Source organism: Gasterosteus aculeatus, chromosome 1, assembly GCF_964276395.1.
Source record: "Gasterosteus aculeatus chromosome 1, fGasAcu3.hap1.1, whole genome shotgun sequence".
In the NCBI taxonomy this organism is placed as follows: Eukaryota; Metazoa; Chordata; class Actinopteri; order Perciformes; family Gasterosteidae; genus Gasterosteus; species Gasterosteus aculeatus.
The window spans coordinates 403670-425852 of NC_135688.1; the positions used below are offsets into that span (position 1 = coordinate 403670).

At 50.1% G+C, this 22183-nt stretch overlaps 2 protein-coding genes across 40 annotated transcripts; both read right to left on the minus strand.

Moving 5' to 3' along the window:
• Positions 1–45: 45 nt before the first annotated feature.
• On the minus strand, positions 46–9015 carry atg16l2 (ATG16 autophagy related 16-like 2 (S. cerevisiae)). 8 transcript variants are annotated; one of them, XR_013468142.1, is made up of 19 exons: positions 8634–9015; positions 6776–6833; positions 6599–6683; positions 6290–6363; positions 4184–4435; positions 4012–4077; positions 3789–3878; positions 3649–3702; positions 3472–3574; positions 3036–3141; positions 2896–2966; positions 2739–2810; positions 2534–2654; positions 1946–2051; positions 1390–1542; positions 1259–1306; positions 827–1125; positions 607–708; positions 46–522 (listed from the first exon to the last, which is right to left on the minus strand). XR_013468142.1 is itself a non-coding variant. In XM_078105585.1 (18 exons), the coding sequence occupies exons 1-18, from the start codon at positions 8791–8793 to the stop codon at positions 429–431; spliced, it is 1815 nt and encodes a 604-aa protein (XP_077961711.1). In that variant the 5' UTR covers positions 8794–9015; the 3' UTR covers positions 46–428. The 8 variants fall into 8 exon arrangements, 4 of the variants coding, with proteins under 4 accessions (XP_077961711.1, XP_077961706.1, XP_077961714.1 ...); XR_013468141.1 differs by having other exon boundaries at positions 3472–3577; XR_013468144.1 differs by having other exon boundaries at positions 4184–4387; positions 8634–8942.
• Positions 8700–22167, minus strand: wdr62 (WD repeat domain 62). Of its 32 annotated transcripts, none has more exons than XM_078105437.1 (34): positions 21872–22167; positions 20908–20999; positions 20769–20831; positions 20637–20694; positions 20402–20548; positions 20142–20279; positions 19877–20059; positions 19541–19701; positions 19277–19460; positions 18269–18397; positions 18008–18177; positions 17677–17768; positions 17065–17190; positions 16924–16994; positions 16724–16845; positions 16577–16652; positions 16381–16492; positions 16246–16309; positions 15849–15962; positions 15683–15777; positions 15554–15606; positions 15238–15486; positions 15005–15057; positions 14803–14939; positions 14600–14716; positions 14399–14519; positions 14243–14321; positions 14098–14167; positions 13768–13893; positions 13384–13585; positions 12041–12279; positions 10524–10580; positions 10339–10445; positions 9290–9667 (listed from the first exon to the last, which is right to left on the minus strand). In XM_078105437.1, the coding sequence occupies exons 1-34, from the start codon at positions 21971–21973 to the stop codon at positions 9461–9463; spliced, it is 4116 nt and encodes a 1371-aa protein (XP_077961563.1). In that variant the 5' UTR covers positions 21974–22167; the 3' UTR covers positions 9290–9460. The 32 variants fall into 32 exon arrangements, with proteins under 32 accessions (XP_077961667.1, XP_077961610.1, XP_077961696.1 ...); XM_078105419.1 differs by having other exon boundaries at positions 15005–15087; XM_078105428.1 differs by having other exon boundaries at positions 14258–14321; positions 20381–20548.
• Positions 22168–22183: the final 16 nt, after the last annotated feature.

Below are 22183 nucleotides of genomic sequence, written 5' to 3' on the forward strand. Positions count from 1 at the left end.
GATAAATGACGTGTGATGTAATGTAATAACAACTATTCCTCTGCATTTAGAAAAACAAGTGTATATTTATTCATTTTTTGTCATTTGACAAGTAAACAAATGGATGGCATTAAAACACATATTAAAAGTAATAAATATTTGTCAGTTTTGATCAGGGCTGAAGTTTGAAAAAACCCAAAACATAAACATTCTGTGGAATTGGAAAAACACACTTTTATGGCAGCTTTTTTTAAAGTAACCATCAGATGTAAAATTACTCACAACAGTTAAATGTACGTCCCTTTGTTCGTTGTCCCCCTTTAACAGTAAAAAAGCATAAATCACATCCATTTTATCCAATTAGCAAATAGCTTAAAAACACAATCGTTCCTTTTGGCAGCTCTATGATCCGTTTATGTCGTCACGACGGGACCTCTGGACTGGTCTGCTCAGATGTCACTCCAGAGGACGGCCCGCCTACTTTTATCCACGCTCACGACGTATTCGCCAGACAGCGACCAGGCCACGGCGCTGATAGAAGAACTAGAGAAGGGAGAATTAGTATATATGAGGGGTTCCTCAGGGAAGCATCACGGGGCCTCTGACCTTAACATCTGGACTCGTTACCTGTGTCTGTCGGGGAGGCGGGTCTCCAGGCTGCCAGTTGATACGTTCCAGATGTAAACAGCACCGTCTGCCGATCCGGCCGCGAGGAAGCAGCCATCCGGACTGAAGAGAGGGGACGACATAAAAAAACATGTTCTTAATTAATGACGTATATGGACACACAACATGTGTGTGTTGTTATGTTGTTGTGTGTTGTTGCAGACAACGAGTAATGACTTACATGGCGCAGTTTCTATTGCATCTACTGGTTTTATTTATACGGTTTCTACTGGTTGTGCTTTGACTGGTTCTACATCCACAGGTTTTGTTTCTGCTGGTTCTATTTCCGTTTCAACTGTTTTGGATTCTAATTATTTTTCATTGGCCGACGTTAAAAGTTTGTGATAATTCAGCAGCTGGTCCTGTGGAACCTCAGAGGACCCAGCGGGGAACCGTGTCCGTCCGCGTCACTGTCTGTCTCTCTGTCTCACTGTATATCTGTCTGCCCCTTTGTCTGTCAGCATCCTGGTCCCGCCGTTGCTATGGAAACAGCAGGAGGTGAAGCAGCTTTTCTCTGTTTTTCGACCACAAACATCGATTGACGTCGGATCAAAAGGAAACACAGTAAACTTATGATGGACCTCTTAGCGTTATCAGAAGTAGGGGGCCTCACCTGATCACAGCTTTGCTGCTGTCGCTGCCACATTTAAATCCCTCGGCTCTGAGACACAATCACAGAATCAGTAAATATGATTCATAACAAACAATAAATGACGTCATCACAGTGGGACGTTTGCTCCTCACCTGAAGCACACACGCTCGTTGCTTCGCCCCCTCAAGTCGACCAGCTGGAGGCAGTCGTCACGGCAACAGCTGAGCAGATGACGATGGTCAGAGCTGATGTCCAGCGAGGTGACTTTCCCCTGAGCAGGAAGCTCCTGGACGCATCGCAGCAGCCTGAGGACGACCGGATCAGTTAGAACGCAACAATAATGAAACCACAACAAGAACATTAGATAAAACTGATCATTTATGAGCAGTATGAACAAGGGGAGACGCTGGTGTGTGATTGGAGGACAGAGCTGTCAATCATCAGCTGGCTCACACTCCGATGGCTCAAGAGGGGAGGGGGGACGTTGGCTGAGCTGTTGCTTAGTAACAGAGGGAGACGAGGAATTGCCATAGCAACGGCTGGTAAGAAGAATGAGAGGATGACAGGGTTCAAATCTACGGTTTCTACTGTTGGTGAAGAGGAGGAGGTGATGAAGAAGAGGAGGTCGTGTTGAAGAGGAGGAGAGGAGAAGGTGATGAAGAAGAGGAGGTCGTGTTGAAGAGGAGGAGGTGAGGACGAGGAGGTCACCTGGTGTCCCACACTCTGATCCTGGAGTCAAAGTGTCCGCTGATCACCGAGTTCTCAGAACAAACCAGATCGCTGCAGGAAGACGACACCTCGAGCACCTCCACACCTGGAGGGAGGAGTCATTGATCAGCGATCAGCTATGGATCAGTCACTGGTCAGGTACTGATTAGTCATTGATCAGCGATCAGCTATGGATCAGTCACTGGTCAGGTACTGATTAGTCATTGATCATTGATCAGCTATGGATCAGTCACTGGTCAGGTACTGATTAGTCATTGATCATTGATCAGCTATGGATCAGTCACTGGTCAGGTACTGATTAGTCATTGATCATTGATCAGCTATGGATCAGTCACTGGTCAGGTACTGATTAGTCATTGATCATTGATCAGCTATGGATCAGTCACTGGTCAGGTACTGATTAGTCATTGATCATTGATCAGCTATGGATCAGTCACTGGTCAGGTACTGATTAGTCATTGATCATTGATCAGCTATGGATCAGTCACTGGTCAGGTACTGATTAGTCATTGATCAGCTATGGATCAGTCACTGGTCAGGTACTGATTAGTCATTGATCAGACTCACAGGCGGCTCTCTGCAGGTCCCACAACCTGATGCTTCTGTCTTCGCTGCCCGTCACCACCTGATGAAGACAACCACTGAACCTCGCGGCTGTCACCTTCCTCCTGTGACCCGTCAGGGTCAGCTGAGAAAGGGAGACGAACAAGTGAGTCAGACGGGTGGCGCCATGTGGAAGTCTTCATAGAACAGATGGTCACTCTCTGGTTACCTTGGCAACAGAGTCGTCCAGACGCCACAACAAGGCCGACTTATCGTAGGAGGCCGCGAGGATCCTGAAGCCCTGAAAACGTTTTCATTAATGATTTAGAATGTTGAAATAAATCACAGAATAAGATTAAGCCCCTCCCCCAGACAGGTGACCTCACCATGGGGTCAAACTCGATGCAGGTGATCCCCCCGGTGCTGCCGTCCAGGGTGGTCCTGTGAGTCAGCGAGCCTGGTGACATCATCACAGGTCAGTGAGGTCATCGCGATGACAAAACGTCAGAGTAGTGGCCACACTCACCTGATCGGACCTCCCACACTTTGACCTCTCGGTCCGTCCCCCCCGTCGCCAGCAGGTGAGAGCTGGAGCTGAACCTCACGGCGTTAATGCCCTGCTCATGGGCCTCCTGATGGGGTAGATACACTTCATGTACTTATACACACTGCTGTAGAAGACCTATTCTGCCGCTGATTGGCTAAAACTCGCTGCCATCGTTGGTTTGATTGGCCGTGAACCGGAAACAAACCAATCAAAGTCAGAGGAGGGCGGGTCTCTTGGCGGAGTGTCGATTTGACAGAATGACGGAGGCAGCTTCAGGTACCTCCCCCCCACTCGGTACACACCGAGTGTGTACTAAAGAGTGTACCGAGTGTGTACTAAAGAGTGTACCGAGTGTGTACCGACTGTGTACCGACTGTGTACCGACTGTGTACCGAGTGTGTACTAAGTGCATTACCAGGACTTGCAGCGCCCTCACAGGGACTCGAGCGTACAGATTGACCCTCACAGGAAACACCAGGTCCTCCTCCATGCTGCATACAGAGTGGCCCCGCCTTCTCCTGCTGACATCACAGTCATATGACTAACCTGGGTCCGACCACACAGAGAAGATCAACATGGAAGGAGGACTCACTGGAAGAGGTCTCTAAAGGAGGACAGGATCCTGGGAGAGGACGCAGACAAGGACCTGAGACAACCAGAGGAGACCCGCGATGAAGATGACGATCAAATAAATCCATAATAATCAATAAGTTCAGAAATGTCCGTGTGAACCTGAACAGTCTGCTGTGACCTCGCTCTCTGGACTCCAGCTGGAGGTCACACTTAGGAGACGTCGATCTGGAGCTCGGAGCGCTGAAACAACTAGAGATATCAAACCAGCATCAGGCACGTTGCCACGACAACTATCACCGTCAACGTCGACATATTTAAAATACTTATATGCTCCATCTTGAGATATTCAGACTTCACTAAAATGGTTGCAGGTGGATCTCACCTTTCCACGGTGACCTTTGACCTCATAGCAGACTGCAGCTCCTTCTGCAGGTGAGCCTCCCGAGCTCTGGTGACAACAGAGACAGAGGAGGGGGAGTTCAGGTGTGAGAGCAGGTTCAGGTGTCAGGGCGGGTTCAGGTGTCAGGTTCAGGTGTCAAGCCGGGTTCAGGTACCTAGACCTGCGTTGGTTGCGGCTGTTCATGTGGGCGGCGGCCTGCTGTCTCTCCTGGATCATGGTCTCCAGAAGACGATCCCCACGGAGCTTCTCCTCCCGGAGCTCCGCCTCCTCTCGTCTCCGAAGCTCCAGCAACTCATCGTACTTCGTCTTCAACGCAGCGTTCTCCAGCTGAACCTGCTCCACCCGCTGCTGCAGCACCCTGCGGGAATCAAACGCACTCGCCAGCCGGAGCTCCTCCTCCTTCAGTCTGACCACACAGATGTTGTCATTTAGGAGAAAAATGAAGGATACATATACACACACACATATATATACATGCACACACACATACTGTATGCCCTATTATACTACATGTAGTATATACTAGTATATGCCCTGCTATACTACATGTAGTATATACTAGTATATGCCCTGCTATACTACATGTAGTATATACTAGTATATGCCCTGCTATACTACATGTAGTATATACTAGTATATGCCCTGCTATACTACATGTAGTATATACTAGTATATGCCCTGCTATACTACATGTAGTATATACTAGTATATGCCCTGCTATACTACATGTAGTATATACTAGTATATGCCCTGCTATACTACATGTAGTATATACTAGTATATGCCCTGCTATACTACATGTAGTATATACTAGTATATGCCCTGCTATACTACATGTAGTATATACTAGTATATGCCCTGCTATACTACATGTAGTATATACTAGTATATGCCCTGCTATACTACATGTAGTATATACTAGTATATGCCCTGCTATACTACATGTAGTATATACTAGTATATGCCCTGCTATACTACATGTAGTATATACTAGTATATGCCCTGCTATACTACATGTAGTATATACTAGTATATGCCCTGCTATACTACATGTAGTATATACTAGTATATGCCCTGCTATACTACATGTAGTATATACTAGTATATGCCCTGCTATACTACATGTAGTATATACTAGTATATGCCCTGCTATACTACATGTAGTATATACTAGTATATGCCCTGCTATACTACATGTAGTATATACTAGTATATGCCCTGCTATACTACATGTAGTATATACTAGTATATGCCCTGCTATACTACATGTAGTATATACTAGTATATGCCCTGCTATACTACATGTAGTATATACTAGTATATGCCCTGCTATACTACATGTAGTATATACTAGTATATGCCCTGCTATACTACATGTAGTATATACTAGTATATGCCCTGCTATACTACATGTAGTATATACTAGTATATGCCCTGCTATACTACATGTAGTATATACTAGTATATGCCCTGCTATACTACATGTAGTATATACTAGTATATGCCCTGCTATACTACATGTAGTATATACTAGTATATGCCCTGCTATACTACATGTAGTATATACTAGTATATGCCCTGCTATACTACATGTAGTATATACTAGTATATGCCCTGCTATACTACATGTAGTATATACTAGTATATGCCCTGCTATACTACATGTAGTATATACTAGTATAGCAGGGCATATACTAGTATATGCCCTGCTATACTACATGTAGTATATACTAGTATATGCCCTGCTATACTACATGTAGTATATACTAGTATATGCCCTGCTATACTACATGTAGTATATACTAGTATATGCCCTGCTATACTACATGTAGTATATACTAGTATATGCCCTGCTATACTACATGTAGTATATACTAGTATATGCCCTGCTATACTACATGTAGTATATACTAGTATATGCCCTGCTATACTACATGTAGTATATACTAGTATATGCCCTGCTATACTACATGTAGTATATACTAGTATATGCCCTGCTATACTACATGTAGTATATACTAGTATATGCCCTGCTATACTACATGTAGTATATACTAGTATATGCCCTGCTATACTACATGTAGTATATACTAGTATATGCCCTGCTATACTACATGTAGTATATACTAGTATATGCCCTGCTATACTACATGTAGTATATACTAGTATATGCCCTGCTATACTACATGTAGTATATACTAGTATATGCCCTACTATACTACATGTAGTATAGCAGCGTGTGACCTCATAGGGGCCTCACCTGTACTGCTGCTCCTCCAGAAGAAGTTCTCTGGTCCTGGTCTGCTGCTGCAGCTCCAGCACCTGATAGGCCAGCTTAGAACAGGAAGCACAGAAGAAGAGATCAGCCCCTCTTTAACATCTCAAACATTACCGAACATCATCCACTATTGTTTCTTCAAAATGGAATCAACATTGATACATTACATCACACGTCATTAAGCGGTGGCTTATATCCCCCCCCCCCCCGCAGAAGGCTTAGACAAACTAAAAATATTCCAACTGGTTTGTGTCTCAGAAAGCATCCGGGTGCTTCTGTGTGCGCGTGCACCTCTCCTGAAGTCTTCCTCAGCTGCTCGTTCTGCTGACGCAGAGACGGGACGGAGCGGCCGTCAGAGGAGACGTCTGCAGGACGTCTGGAGGCACAAAACAAACACACAGTCATGTTTGTCATCGTCGTTAGAGGTCAGAGGTCAGGTGACTCCAGGTGTATCAGCAGGTGAGCTACCTGGGGGAGCCGCTCAGGATTCCTTTGGTCAGCCGGGTTTTCTCCAGCAACCGATTGTCTGAAAGCAGAGAGCAGTCAGAACTGGTCCTGGTTCCTACTGGGTCACCTGTAGAACCCGACACACTAACCTCAGCTGAGCTACAGGCCGCCATCATCAGTTACGCTACATGCTACATAAGTTATGCTACATGCTAACATCAGCTATGCTACATGCCGACTTCAGATTAGAGCTCAGCTAAGATAGATGCCACTCTCAGCTACTTTACATGCGGTAGCATGCTATGCTACATGTTAACATCAGCTAAGCTACCATCAGCTACGGCTGGTGAAGTACAGCAGAAGCACATCAACGGTTCGGTGGCTCCTGTTTCACCGCCACACCAGATTCCATCCAAAATATGACCCGTTTAAGATTTATCGGATTTAGATCTTTTAGGGTAAACCTGCGCTTTTGGGTTGAATTTATTTATTATGAATCATCTGTTTAAAGTGGCATGATGATGATGATGATGATGATGATGATGATGATGATATGAGTCACTGGCAGAGGAAGTGGAACAGTTTAGTTTTCGGACTACTTCCTGTTCAATAGGAATATAAAGTTAGTCACTTTACATACCGTCTCCCAGCTCAACCAGACTCCATTGAGAATATGTCAGTTTTAGTTCAAGCAGAGTTTAGTAGTTACGGCGACGGAACCTGGAGGAAATGTTCAGAGGCAGAGAACTAAAGAGTGACGCCGAGTACGAAACGTGGTCGGTGATCGGATCCTTTCTCAGAACGGCCTAAGTCGATCTCAGTTGGGTAAATGTAACGTTAAATGAGTATCTTTGTGACCCTGAGTTTGCGTACATGTTCTTTTCTAACTTTATTGACAATCCAGCAGATCACAGCAACTTGCAAGTAGCGCAGCGTCTTAAATAAAGTGATGTATGTCTTAGTGCAGGGCGGCACGGTGGTTATCAGGGTCTCCTCACAGCGAGAAGGTCCTGGTTCCACTCCGCCCAGACGCCTTTCTGTGTGAGTCTGCATGTTCTCCCCGTGTCTGTGTGGTTCTCTCCGGGTTCCTCCCACAGTCCAGAGACCTGCTCTGGGGATCAGGTTGATGGGGACTAGTTGCCTGTAGGTGTGTGAGTGGTTGTGTGTCTCTGTGGAGCCCTGTGATTGGCTGGTGACCCGTCCAGGATGAACCCGTCTATCACCTGAAGTCTGCTGTGATGGACTCCAGCCCCCCAAGACCCCGTGTGCAGGATGAGCCGTGTGAAGATGGATGGATGTCTTAATGCGCGGCTTTAGAAATGAACACAAAGGGATTCTATATTTCCTTATAAGGTCTGAAACGGGTCGTTTGGACTGACTTCTGCCCCCCCGGGCTCTGATTATCGCCACGGGTCACCAGTCAGTCCGCTGGTCGTTATCAAAACATGGGCCAAATGACCCGTTTCAGACTTCAGAAGGAAATACAGAATCCCTTAGTGTTCCTTTCTAAAGCCGCTTTAAGTCAAGTCGCTGTGATCTGCTGGATTCTCAATGAAGTTAGAAAAGTCGGTACCTCCCGGCGGGCCGGAAGTGGCCCGCGGGCCGGAGTTTGAGACCCCTGTTCTAGATGGAGTTGGGCTCGGAGGAGATATGATGATTCATCGGATATAAATCAACATCTTACTGTTTTTATCTACTGAGTAGACAGACCAGAAAAGGTGGGACAGGAATTTTCTAAACCAAACTTCAATAAAAACGTATTTTAATTGGATGTGTGAAAGTAGTTAAACTTTGCAGAGGTTCTGTCGCCCAGTGAGCCGACCGGAACCGACCCGGAACACTCGTCTCAGAAACGGATAAAAAGTCTACTCGACCGTACAGAAGCGGATCAGGTCCTGGTACCGGTCGTGCTGGCTCCGGTCCCGGTGCTTCAGCTGGCCCACGATGTGTCTCTTCCAGGCCTCCGTCGACCGGGCCCGGGGCAGCGCGGGCGCCGCGTCCCGGCCGCCGTGCCGCGGGACTCGGGGTGAATCCGCCATGACTGCGCGCGGCCCGGGCAGCCTCCTGCGGTCTCCCCGCTGACAGACGCCCCTACACCGGCACGGAGCTACAGGCGGCCGCGTGGTGAGCGTCGGGTTCTCCGCCCCGCCGCCATGTTGCTCGCTCTTCTTCCTCCTCCTCCTCTCTGGTGTTTGTTGTTGTTGTTGTTCTCACTATCTTTCCTAGAGATGTGTCACTGACAGGAGGCGGGGCTGCAAACTGCCGGGTCTTTCAGCCAATCAACGCCCGCCGTTCGTTTCCGGGTTACATTTGAGACGGCAGACAGGACACGCCCCCTAAAGGAGACGCCGGGGTTTTAACGTCATTGATCATTTCATTTTCATAAATAAATATTTGTTGTTTAGTAAAGACAAATTTAAACAGCCGTTTGTCAATCAAATAACACAAAATAGCCTTTTGGCTGTATTTATTTAAATAAATAATCATAGTGAGGTATAAGGAATAGGCGGGTTATAGAAGCAAAAGAAAGAAATATTGAACTTTGACACATTTATTAAGGAACATATAAAACAAGGATTTATGTACAATGATTGCGATTCAAAACACTTAAAAACAGATGAAATGTCACAAAAACTAACTAAAAGGTGCTTTAAATGTAATACTGATAAAGTGAGGGTTGTCCTCTCTCTTAGCGTTGGTCCCGGATCAGAGCCGGTTCAGCTTGTTCTGGGTCATCTGAACCAGCAGCTCGGAGTATTTCTCCAGAAGGGACGTTGTCCCGTCCTCCTGCAGCTCAGCGGACGGGACTCTACTCCCCCGCAACACCGCCTGGAGCTCGGCGTGAACGACATCAAACGCACCCTCCAGTACGGAAGACATCTGAAGACACCGATCGCCAACCGACGGGCCGAGCTGGGGAGGATTTGTATTTACTTATATAAACTTATTATTTGTGTTCAGCACAAATGGGGTTTATACATTTGTTGTAATTATACTGTGCAAAATAAAGACTTTTTATCACAGCTTCTAAAAAAGGAGTCAAACCTTTTATTCCTCATATGAATCAACTTCTCTAAATACGTACAATTTCCCTCTGATATTTAGACTTTTTCTTAATCACATTGTGTACTTATTAAAATATGACTCGTGACTGACTCAAAGTGTTCGTTCCTTCGTGACTCCCGCCCCCTCGAACAAAGGCCGACCAATCACAGCATCTCTGCCTCAGTGGATCAGGGACTCTCTTCCTCCACTAACAGACGAACACACTGTAGCACTTACATGTTCTAACGTCACTCATCTCACTTTGAGTTTGTGTCCTTATGGTTTAATGCACTTAATGCAAGTCGCTTTGGATAAAAGCTTCAGCTAAAGACATGTGATGTTAATGTCAGACAGCATTTATAAAACTAGTACAGGGCACGACAGCAAAGAACGTTAGCATAGCATTGAGTAGCCGCAGCGGCTATGCTACGCTAGCTATTGGAGGTAATTTAACATTATGATATCATCATGTAGTCTCTTATCCGCGGTTTGTCAGTGTGGCCGCCATAGTAACGTAGACTGGCAGCAGCTTAACGCACCTGCTGGTACAGGTGCACGGCTCGTCTCGCCGTCTGTCTCAGCTCGTTGGCGATCTGCTGACAGTGCTGAAGACTGACAGACTGCTCCTCCTGCTGATCGTCTTCACCTGTAAACACACACAGGGTTCAGCACGTACCAGAGTCCGTCCTCTCCGATCAGCTCGGCCCATGTGACAGGAAGTTACCCAGCTGAAGGAGGCGGGACTTCTCTGACAGAGGAGAGGAGGAGGAAGGCGGGCCGTCTGTTACGGAAGACAAAAAAGGTGTCAAGAGGTCATTTATGTATTATAATAAAATATGAGGTAAGATGTAATTGAGAAAAAGTTAAAGAAAATAAATGTATTTTGGAAAAGTTAATTCAATATTATGAAAATATACATATTTGTTTAGGGGCGGTCAACATTAACTTGTATTAACATGTTAACTTATGCCAGAGGTCACTAACTGGCGGATCGCTGTCCGGATCCACAAGCCGTCCCACAAGCTTAACAAAAAATAAAGACATGATTTAAACGTGACATCACACTTTTGTTCCGGCGCAGCTTTACTCGTCTTTACGCTCGTGGCTTAAAGCACCGACCAATAGCATTCGAGTCGTGATGCTACTCGACCAATCGGGTCTTTGCATTCCAGCAGGATGATGATATCGTCTTAATACTGCAGACAGACGAGAGACGCAGCGGCAAATTAGAAATAAAAAGACTGTAGGAAGAAAAGAAAGACAGCGACATTTGAGAAAAAGACGAGTGAGACGGAAAGAGACGGGTGAGACGCATGAGGAACAAGTGGACAGTGAAAGTCGAGCATTTAATCCTCAATGGACGGGCTGGTTTCTATTCATACTTCCCACTGCAGCACTGAACCAGTGTGTCATGAGCTCAGAACCCGTTAAAACGCCATCGTGAGGCACAATGAGCTCCTCCACGTGAGAGGAGATCGGCCCTGATGCACTAAGACCAGGTTTAACATCCTGCAGGGAAAATACTTTCTCCCACTTACCAAAAAAGAGTGGATATATATATATATATTCTATTATTGTCAAAATGTGTTTAGATTCATTATTTAGGATTTGCTGACTGTTCAATAATGAAGCAGAAATTCAAGCTTTTCATTCTAGTTATTTCATTTTTCGTGTATTGATTAAATGCAAATGTTACACTATTTAATCACACTCGGTCACATTATGATCTTCTGGACCTTCGCTTCTAGAAATCTTCTTTAACGGCACCTCTTCATATTTTAGTTGAATTTCCCTGCGTTATGCGATTATGTGGCAGAGATTAATGCGATAAAACATTTTAACGCAGTTATCACAACTTTGTTTACTTGCGGTGTGCCGGAGGTAAACAAAGAAACCGCCGCCAGCGGCAGTCAGTTAGATGGAGAGAACGTTTGCATTAGAAGAAAAACAGAAGAACTGTGCGGAGGAATTCTTCCACAAACAGAAGGGGGACGAGTGCAAATGGACCACTTTACGCACTGCGAGGCTAAGCTAGCTGCTAGGCTAAGCTAGCTGCTAGGCTACTTCCATCTAACGTTACCCTGCAGAGGACCACCACTGTCAAAAAAAACAAACTTTTAATCGCAATTTGGAGATTTGGAGAGCCTCACACCTGTTTAATTTCAGAATGAATCAGTAAATTAGTTTTATTAAGTGAGAATCACAATGCGTTTGTAATGAATCATAAAAACAATGCCGTACCTCGACTAGTCGGGATTCGGGTCTGGGATCCTCCGGAACCTTCTCCCCGCCCCACGAAGTCAGACGGGTCGCTGTCACAGAATGTGGGCGTGTCTGTGGCGGGGGAGGCGGGGCTGAGGGTGAAGGTCTGGTTGTGACTGGTCAGAGTCTCTTCGATGCTGCTGATGCTGCTCAACCTCCTGACTCCGCCCTCTGGCACCAGCGGGCTCGCCATGGGTCGCCGTGACGACAGAGTGACGCTGACAGACGAGAGACGGGAATTGAATACACCTTCGTCAAAATATTACGTTATTCAAAAAATATTTTCACCCAACTTCAAAACTGTTAACGAGATGTCAATTGATTAAAATAAGAAACTCAACCAATTAAAAGTTTAAATCTTGTAGAAGAAGTAATCACTTTAGAACGTGTGTTTTAGACACTGTTGAATTGTACTTTTAAAAAATGACAAACATTTCCCATCAAACTGACTGCAGCATGGCGGTTTTAGGGGTCAGGGGTCGTGATAGAACTATATTAATGTGTCCCTGCAGATGGAGGGAGACGCCATGAGGACACGGATATGCGCTGCGTCCCCAGCCTGCAGCCTTCTGGCTGAACCGAGCGTCTCTGGAATGGGACGTCTGTCCTACGGGGGACTTCATGAGTCATCAGCTACTGCTCCTGTTGCCTAGCAACCTGCTGAGCTCGACAGTAAAAGTCTTAAAAGCCAAATTACAGAAAAATATCTTATTTCATTTAATTTAGGAAGAAAAGCTTCTCCTGCGGAGCTCGATATACTTCAGGCTGAGAGAAGAACCCAACTAAGTTAGTTTAAGAGTTCAGGTTCTGTGTCTTTATTCTGTAACGATACTGAAGTTATGAACCTGAAATATCACTTTCTAAGAACGAGGACGAGTGACGTACGCGGTGGACCAATCCGTCCTTAAGGATGCAGCCTAGAGACACAGCTATTGTGAGACGCCCACTAGGGAAGGCTGCAGAGATCTGGACAGACAGGAGTCATTGTGACACTGATGGTAAAAGGTTTAGGACAAGACAATGTAGAGACACCAGTTGTGGGACAACGGTCTCGTGTTTGTGTGCAGAGACAGAACGGAGGGTCAGCAGACTGAGACCGTTAGTTTAGCATCAACAACCAGATAGAGGGACAAGGAGCAGAAGAGTGGGACGACAGGAGGAGACATGATGGACGGGTGGGTCCTCAGCTCCAGTCAGTGAGTGAGAGGACAATTAGAAAAGAGTTCAAACTGAATAAATGAATCCACAACATATCGCTCACAGTAAATGAACTACTTTGGCATTAGAGACATTTAAGTCACTTAAGACCTGGAGGACGTTACCTGCTGGTCTGGTCCTGATGCTGGTCCAGACCAGCAGGAGAACACAGGTCTGAGGAGCACATGTTCTCCTCCTCCTCCTGGGGGCCGAGGCTGGGGGGGGGGTCCTGGGTCAGTTTGGCCCTGGAGCTGGCTGTGGTTCCCAGGTAGCCGAGCCGGAGCGCCCCCTGCTGGGCCGATGATGTCACCTGACTGGAGGTGACGTCTGGTTGGTGAAAGGAGAATCAGGTGAGCTTTCACTTCTCAGTGGTCATACGCTTCAGGGCCCACACCGCCAGGGGGAAGTGACGGACAGATTGACCTCTGACCTTGTGAAGAAAGCCCGAAAACCAACCAACCAACCAACCAACCTCCCACACACACACACACACACACACACACACACACCTCGCAGTGCCTCTCTGCACTGGACGGCCACCATGGAGTGTCGGCGGCGGCGTGTTGGGCGGCGAAGGGACTGATGGGAAATGATGGAGGAGGCTGTACGACAAAGGACTGAGTGGCTGCGTTTCACTGATGACACACACACACACACACACACGCACGCACACACCTCTGAATAATCCGCCATGACCCGACGTGTTATTTGACACAAATTTGACTCCTCCCACTGGGGAGGCGGGGCCTCTAGGACCATGATGCATCGTGGGTAGCCTGTCAATCAAACGCTGGCAGGGTAACTGAGGTGCAGACGTCCTGTTGACAGATTCAACTCACCAACGTTGCTGCTGCTTTCTTTCCGAGGCGACTCCGTCAGGGCGCCGCCCCCTCTCGGCTCGGCGCCGACCTGTGGACAATCACCAGGTGTCAGAGAGCAGCGGATCGGGTCAGCGGCGCCACGTGTGCTTCAGGCGCGCTCTACCGATGTGTTGCTTACGCCGCTCTCTTCAGAGATTCTGGACGGGATGGTCACAGGGGGCGGAGCTCGGCTCGGCCACACCCTAAAAACAAGGCGGGAGAAGGTCTGTTATCCCCATGAGGACGGTTCACCGCCCCTGAGGATTGTGGGTAGACTGACCTGATCCGGTCCTGGAACCGAGACAGGAAGCGAGTGGAGATGCTGAGTCGAGGGTTCAGGTAGTCTTTCTCCTCCTCCCGAGGGTTTGGCTGCAGGGCCCTCAGGTCGGTGTCAAACTTCTCTGAAAGGTCAAAGGTCACAGGGACACATGAGTGGGCAGGTGAGGGGGGGGGGGGGGGGGTGATGAAGAGCGTCTGGTACCGTCGCTCAGGCTGGAGGACAAAGTGTCAAAGTGGTTCTTCAGAGAGTTCCTGTCGTCTTCTTCATCCTCCAGAACCGAGCTGCCCACAGAACTCCCCTGGCTGAGCGAGTCGGTGTCTGAGGGCGGGGACAGCGTCGTCAACAACAACAACAACAACAACAACAGCAACGGCAGCAGCGTGCTCATCTTCCCGCCCACTGACCCACGTCCTGCTGCTGCTCCGTGCTCCCTGCCGAGCCGTCGAAGCAGGCGGAGTCCGGACTCAGCTCGGTGCGCCACACCTTCTGAGCTTTGACCTCTGGCTGGGGGTCACAGGTCACGGCCCCCACCTCAAACTCCCTGAGAAACCAAGCGGGTTCAGTGGAGGAAGAAGGGACGCACACACGGCTGAAGAAGAACCTCACCTGTGGGTTAGGGTGGTGCTTGGGTGGAGGACGTCAGCTGGAATCGGGAGCACCTGAACATCGCACAGAGACAGCTGAAGGGGCTTCAAAAACAATAATGCAGACTTTCATCTGTCGGACGGTCCCTGAACGCATCGTGTGACAGAACAAAGCTTAAAATTGCTGCAAAAACTTCTAGTTATTATAGACTTTTATTTTGACGAGAGGAACGAGTCATTAAAATGTGAACGCACCTCCTCCTCTTCCTCGTCCTCTGCATCCTCCTCTTCCTCGTTTCCTAGCAAACTCTCCAGACTCTGAGGGTGGAAGTCGCCCTCCTCCTCTTCCTCCTCCTCTTCCTCCTCCTCCTCTTGACTCTTAGTGGGACTCGGGGACAAGTTGGCGCAGATGGTCAGAGGGTTCAGATGCTCCGCCCACCGGTTCCTCGCCCGACAAGGCTCGGCAGCTGATTGGACGGCTGCGGAGGCTCCGCCCTGCCCCTGCTGCAGACACACGTGCGTTGGTAAAGGGGCGGGTTCAAAGGCACTGGAGCAGTGATCAGGTACGAACCAGTTTCCTGAACCACATGGGGAGCTTCCCGTTGGTCTGCAGCAGCTGAGCGCCTGAAACAACAAAGCACAGCGCAACCGGATTATTTATTAAAACATAATAAAGATATTCTCTTCCCCCCCAACTCACCCTGAGCGCAGTCCGGCCTCGCTGGAGTCCCGAGGTCAGCCTCTTCCTCCTCTTCCTCCAGCTGGGAGGAAGGTCCGGTGATGAAGGTCTCCCTCCTGCAACAACAACAACAACATCAGCGCAGAACCAACACCTGCCCCCCCAGGTCCTCAGCCCCCCCCCTCACCTGATGTTCTGCTGGTTGCGTCGGCCGGTTGCAGGGGCGGCGGACACTTTAAGGCCCCGCCTCTTCCTCATGGTGCTGGTCATTTGAGAGTCCAGCCGCCAAACAAACACACAACTACACAACGACAGAATCATGAAGCGAAAACGTTTACTCGTCTCCATCCAGCCGGGTTCAAAGCGCGTATCCTGTTGGGTACATCAGCCAATCACAGGGCTGACAGAGCAAACGTTCACACCCACACAGGAAGCTTCTGGCTGTGCCCCTTTACCATCTCCACTACGACCAATGAGACTGAATAACTACCATAACGGCAGCCAATGACCCCGCCCACGATGACAGCCCCGCCCACGACGAGAGCCCCGCCCACGACGAGAGCCCCGCCCACAATGACAGCCACCTGTCTCCTGACGCGGTGATCAGGTGTCTGCAGTCCGGACTGAACCTCATGCAGGTGACGATCTCTGAGGAAACAGAGCAGCGAGTCACACGTTGTCCAACGCTCTGGAGGCAGAAACATCCAGGATTTACTCACCCGAGTGTCCCAACAGGGTGGCGACACACTCGCCCGACTCGTAGTCGAAGATGGAGATGTTCTTATCGGAGCAGCTGGTGGCGAAGTAGGACCCGGACGGATCCATCTGGACCTGCAGAGCGTTCAGTAATCAATGAATGTGATCAGCGAGCATCCGCTCCGTTGGGTTCGAGCGGGTTGAATCAACCATCAACACCTTCAGCAAAGCTCCTTCGTCACTGCTGGAGCCCTTCAGACACTTCTTCAGCTTCCCCGTCTCCACGTTGTAGACCCTGGAAGAGGAGCAGCAGCAGTCAGCTCTTCTTCTCCTCTCGATGAACAGACTCTTCTTCTACTCTCGGACCTGACGTTGCGGTCCTGGCAGGCCACGGAGACCTGAGTCCTGGAGGAGTCCAGGTCCATGTCGTACAGCGTCGTCTTCTCCACCACGTGGTGCCTCCTGGAGAACCTGAGCCCCCCGTCCACCTGTCCCGCACGGAGGGGACGTCCCGTCAGACACGATGACGTCACACTAGGTGTGTGTCCATAGCTGCTGGTTCCCACCTGCTCAGCTGACATGAAGTAGATGCTCTTGTCGGCTCCACAGCTCACCAAGCCCACCTGAGGACTCTCGCCTGGACACAAGGAGCACCGGGTCAAACACCACCAGCTGCTTGGCTTCAGGGCACACAGGATCTACGTCACCTGTGAACTTGACAGCGGTGATGGAGGCCGAGTGGTCGTTGAGGGTCTGCTCCAGGGTGTAGTTCTTCTCCAAGTTGAAGATGTGGATCAGCCGATCCCTGCTGGCCGAGGCCAACAGCCTCACACCTGAAAGCATGACGTGATGATCGTGGTCAGGTGAGCCGTCCCTCCGCTGAAGGAGGAAGCACCTTAACAGCTCGTGTGCTGAAGGACCCTTCATGGGATAATAGACGTGGAGTCGGCTGCTTGTAGCAGCAGAGATCCACCGAGGGATTGAGGCCATGAGGTGGATCACCGTTGCTGTACAGACAGACGTGATGTTTGTGCATTTGACTGGACGAGGACGTCCACACTGATGTTTGAGTAGCAGGACGAACGTGGTGTGTGTGGAACATGAACGCATTCGTGTGGTTACTGACACCTGTATGACGCAACACACACGCCTGATTACGTTCATCAGTAAGAGGACACACGGTCAGTTCAGCTGCTCCTCTTCATCTTCTTCACAGACTGCGTATTTAGTCCATCCAGATATACATAGATATGATCTCTATGTTAGTCACGCTGTATATTTTACATGTGTGGTTCACTGGCCGTGACCTCTGACCCTACCTGTGGCTGTGGGGGAGAACTCCAGACACAAGACCTCGGAGTCGTGAGCTTCGATCTTCACCAGCTGGTCCAGGAACTCCAGACCAAAGATCCTGAGCAGACAGAAAGTTAACGCCTTAATTATGAGATTATTCTCACGTCCTGTTGGGACTTCAAACGCGTCGTAGTTCAACGTGTTCCACCTCAAAGACGATCACATGGGGGAATTAAACAACAATACACACTTTCTAAAGTGATTCATTTATAGAATTTAGTCTTTAGAAAAATAAATCTAAAATTAATGAATTTTCAAGACATATATTAATAAAACTCTAAATGTCAGTATCCTCACCGTAGGTTTCCACAACGGTCTCCGGCTGCCAGATGTTGTCCATCAGGACTGATGCTGAGAACTCTGATGCCCGCTTTCCCGTCAGCCCCGGCGGCAGGGGGCTCCACCCTCTCACTCTCGGCCTGGAGGTGCTGCGTGTTCTCCCCCACGTACAGAATCCTCTGCAGATCCTGCCACGCAAACAGGAAGTCTGACACTCGTCCGCTCAGACGCCGCGGCTGGTCCTGGGTACTTTTGCTCTTGTGTCCTTGCTGGTCTTACGTGGCTGTACTGGTTTCTGAGTCCAGTGGGGGGGTCGGTGTGCCACAGTCGGATGGTGTTATCTGATGAACAGGTGAGGAAGGAGGACGGCGCAAGAGCCAGAGACACACCTGAGAGCTCCGGATACACCTGAGGACAAGGACACCCCTTTAAATGTGGGTGTGTGTATGTGTGTGTGTGTAGGTGGGTGCAGGTGGGTGTGTGTGCGGGTGTGTGCAGGTGGGTGTGTGTGTGTGGGTGTGTGTGTGGGTGTGTGTGTGTGTGTGTGCGTGCAGGTGGGTGTGTGTGCGTGTGTGTGTGTGTGTGTGCGGGTGTGTGTGCGGGTGTGTGTGCGGGTGTGTGTGCGGGTGTGCGTGCAGGTGGGTGTGTGGGTGGGGGTGTGTGCGTGTGGGTGTGTGCGTGTGGGTGCGGGTGGGTGTGTGGGTGTGTGTGCAGGTGGGTGTGTGTGTGTGTGCGGGTGTGTGTGCGGGTGTGTGTGTGTGTGTGTGTGTGTGTGCGGGTGTGTGTGGGTGTGTGTGCGGGTGTGTGTGTGTGTGTGCGTGCAGGTGGGTGTCTGGGTGGGGGTGTGTGTGTGGGTGCGGGTGGGTGTGTGGGTGTGTGTGCAGGTGGGTGTGGGTGGGTGTGTGTGCAGGTGGGTGTGGGTGGGTGTGTGGGTGTGTGTGCAGGTGGGTGTGTGTGTGTGCGTGCAGGTGGGTGTGTGGGTGGGGGTGTGTGTGTGTGTGCAGGTGGGTGTGGGTGGGTGTGTGTGCAGGTGGGTGTGGGTGGGTGTGTGTGCAGGTGGGTGTGGGTGGGTGTGTGGGTGTGTGTGCAGGTGGGTGTGGGTGTGTGTGCAGGTGGGTGTGGGTGTGTGTGTGGGTGTGTGCGTGTGGGTGCGGGTGGGTGTGTGGGTGTGTGTGCAGGTGGGTGTGTGTGTGTGTGTGTGTGTGTGTGTGGGTGTGGGTGTGGGTGCGGGTGCAGGTGCGGGTGCAGGTGTGTGTGTGTGGGTGGGGGTGCGGGTGGGTGCAGTACCTCGACGCTCCACACACAGCTGCTGTGGTACAGGGCAGAGTACAGCTTGCAGGCGCTCCTTACGTCCCGGACGTCCCACACGTACACGCTGTGGTCGTTGTACACGCTCGTCAGGAGCCGCGCGGTGGGGTCAAAGGTCACGGCCACGGTGTCGGGGTAGCGGGCGGGCCCGTCGGGAGGCGGGCTGCGTGGAAACAACGAGACTTAGTGGGTGGGGGCAGCAGCCGTGTCCCCCAGCAGCTGAAGGCGGGCGAGCGCTCGTACCCGTGCGGAGCGCTCTGCGTGAGGTCCACGCCGAGGCGGTGGGGCCGCTGCAGGGTGCTGACGTACTGCAGGCCGGACGAGCCGAACACCCTGATCGCCCCATCAGCACAACCGCAGAAGATCAAGTCCTCGCTGACCACCAGGCAGCTCGCCGCCGCCGTCTGTCAGCAACGACAACGCCGCCTTATTCAACAGGCTTTCATTTCTAAAACCAACCAGCCGGCAGCGCGGACTGTTGATCACGTGATGCCACGCGTTGGCCCGCGTGCACGTCTTGCTGTGAGCTAACGGGTGCAGCGCGCAGCGCTCTGACTGCCGGGGTGTCCTGCCACTGACCTTGAGGTCGACCCAGGCCTCCAGGTTCCGGCTTCTGTTGAACAGACACAGCAGACCCGAGCTGGTAACGCTGTAGGTGCTGGACGCCATGAGGCCTCGGCCGCACGCCACACCGCTGAACACGCTGTTCTTATGGTCTCCTAGCAACCCTGACCGACCAATCAGAGGCACCGTGCTGTTCACCTGCAGGCGGGATGAGAAGACAGGGCTCAGAGTGCTGCTTGGCGGGCAGGTGAGCAGCAGCTGGCTGAGGAGATGCTGGTACCCGTCGCTCTCTGGAGGCGTCCAGGTACCAGAACTTCAGGTGTCGGTTTCCCGCTGTGACGAAGTAGCTGTTGTCCTGAGAGAAGGAGACGGCGAGCACTCTGCTGGACACTTTGTTGGAGGCAATGATGGCACCTTTCTGCTCAAAGGCACAAGGTCAGGAGGACAAACGTCATCACGTTTCAGTTGTCAATTACTTGCAGCAACCCCACAGAGTGCACGATGCCACGTGGCGCTCACCCTCCAGTCCCACACGCTGACCGTCATGTCATGCTGGTACCCCACGGACACGATGTAGCAGCTGTTGGTGGAGAACGCCACGCAGGAGACGCCGTATTTATGAGTCTGGGCCTCAGCCACCTGACCTCCGCCCAGCTCCCACACCCGCACGCAGGGCATGTGGCCGCTCTGAAACACACACACACACACACACACCGCTTCACCTGTGCTCCCTGGTGTCCCCCCAGAGTGTGTGTGTGTGTGTGTGAGCCCCCACCTCTCCAGTGACCAGGTGTTTTCCATCGTGGGAGAAGGCCAGAGTGCTGAAGGGCTTCCTAAAACACAACACACCCTTACTTCCGTTTCCCTCCCCAGAGGTGCATGATTGACGGTGCAGCGCCGGACTCACCGGGACGTGTTGATGATGTGGTTCTGTTTGTTCTTCTTTGGGTGGAGCAGCACGATGACACACCTGGAACACAGACACAGGTCTTCACCTGGACGCCCTGGGCCTACAGGGGGGGGGGGGGGCGGGGGGCGGGGCTTACCCTGCCGGGTACGCGATGAGTCCGGACTTTGGGTTGCAGGTCAGACCGCTGCTGCTGGCTGTGCTGACACCCAAAACCTTCTCCAGACTCACCTGAAACAACACGCACACGTTGACATTCAGTCAGTCCGACGTTCTCACGTCAACTAAACACAGGAACAAGTTGATCAGGTCCACTTTCACAATAAAAGCATCCCAGAAGAAGCCAACGGGTGAACCTTAGTAAAGCTTGAGGCCGCAGCGTGTTGGTTGTAAAGTCTCGCGTGTGTTGCAGAGCGATTCACCTCCAGAACAACAGGCGGAGTCACGTGTATTTATTTGTTTATTTAAACTAGGCTTTAGACTAGTTTATGCTTAAGTCAGCTTGAAGCACTACAGGCAACACTCCTCGTTTACAGCAGCAATCTATTATCTAACCACAACATGTTTTAAATATATTATTATTGAATTAATAAAATACACGAAGGTTTCAGCTGTATGTGAGTCAGCTGATCGGAGGTCTGCACCAACAATTACTTCATGACATTTGATCTCAGGTGGATTTACTGGTCAATGGTGAAGCACCTTGGAGGACATCAGTCGAAGGAACAGAACTATTGAGGCCGGAGTTATATCTCTATATTAGATTAGAATTAAGATTGTATCTATTTATATATCTTATATCAGATGTCATCAACATAGTGGCTAACGAGCCGTTAGCTTGTTGCTACGAGCAGTTAGCAGACAAAACTACCGTTATGCCGCTGCGGTGATTTAGAAGTTGATCAAATGTTGACTTTTAGGAGATTATCTCTATTTCATCCGTTAATCCGTTAATAAGTTTGGTAACAGTTCGTCTTCAAACTTCTTGAAAAGTTCCAAACTCGCCTGCGGAGCTGGAAGAACCGCCGCTGTGACGGTGATGCTAATGCGGAGCTAACGACGCGGTGATGCTGGCGGTTAGCGAGCAGTTAGCTCGGACGTACCCGGCTGCTGGAGCTCTTCTTGTGGCTCAGACGGCTCTTCCTCTCCGCTGATTGTTTCCTCTTCGCGGGGTTAGCCGAGCCGCTGTCTGCTCCCTCCGCCATCCTCTCACCGCGGTGTTGGTCCACGAAAGCCCGCCGATGAGAAGAAGCAGGAGCCGGTCAGTTGATCAGAACCCCTCGCAGAGGATGATGATGATGATGATGGAGGGCCAGCTTAAGTTCACGAGCTCTGCCAAAGGAAACCTGACACTTCTCAATGCGGCGGGACTCGAGTTCGAACTGAGCCCCGCCCATTGCCCTAGCAAGTGACCA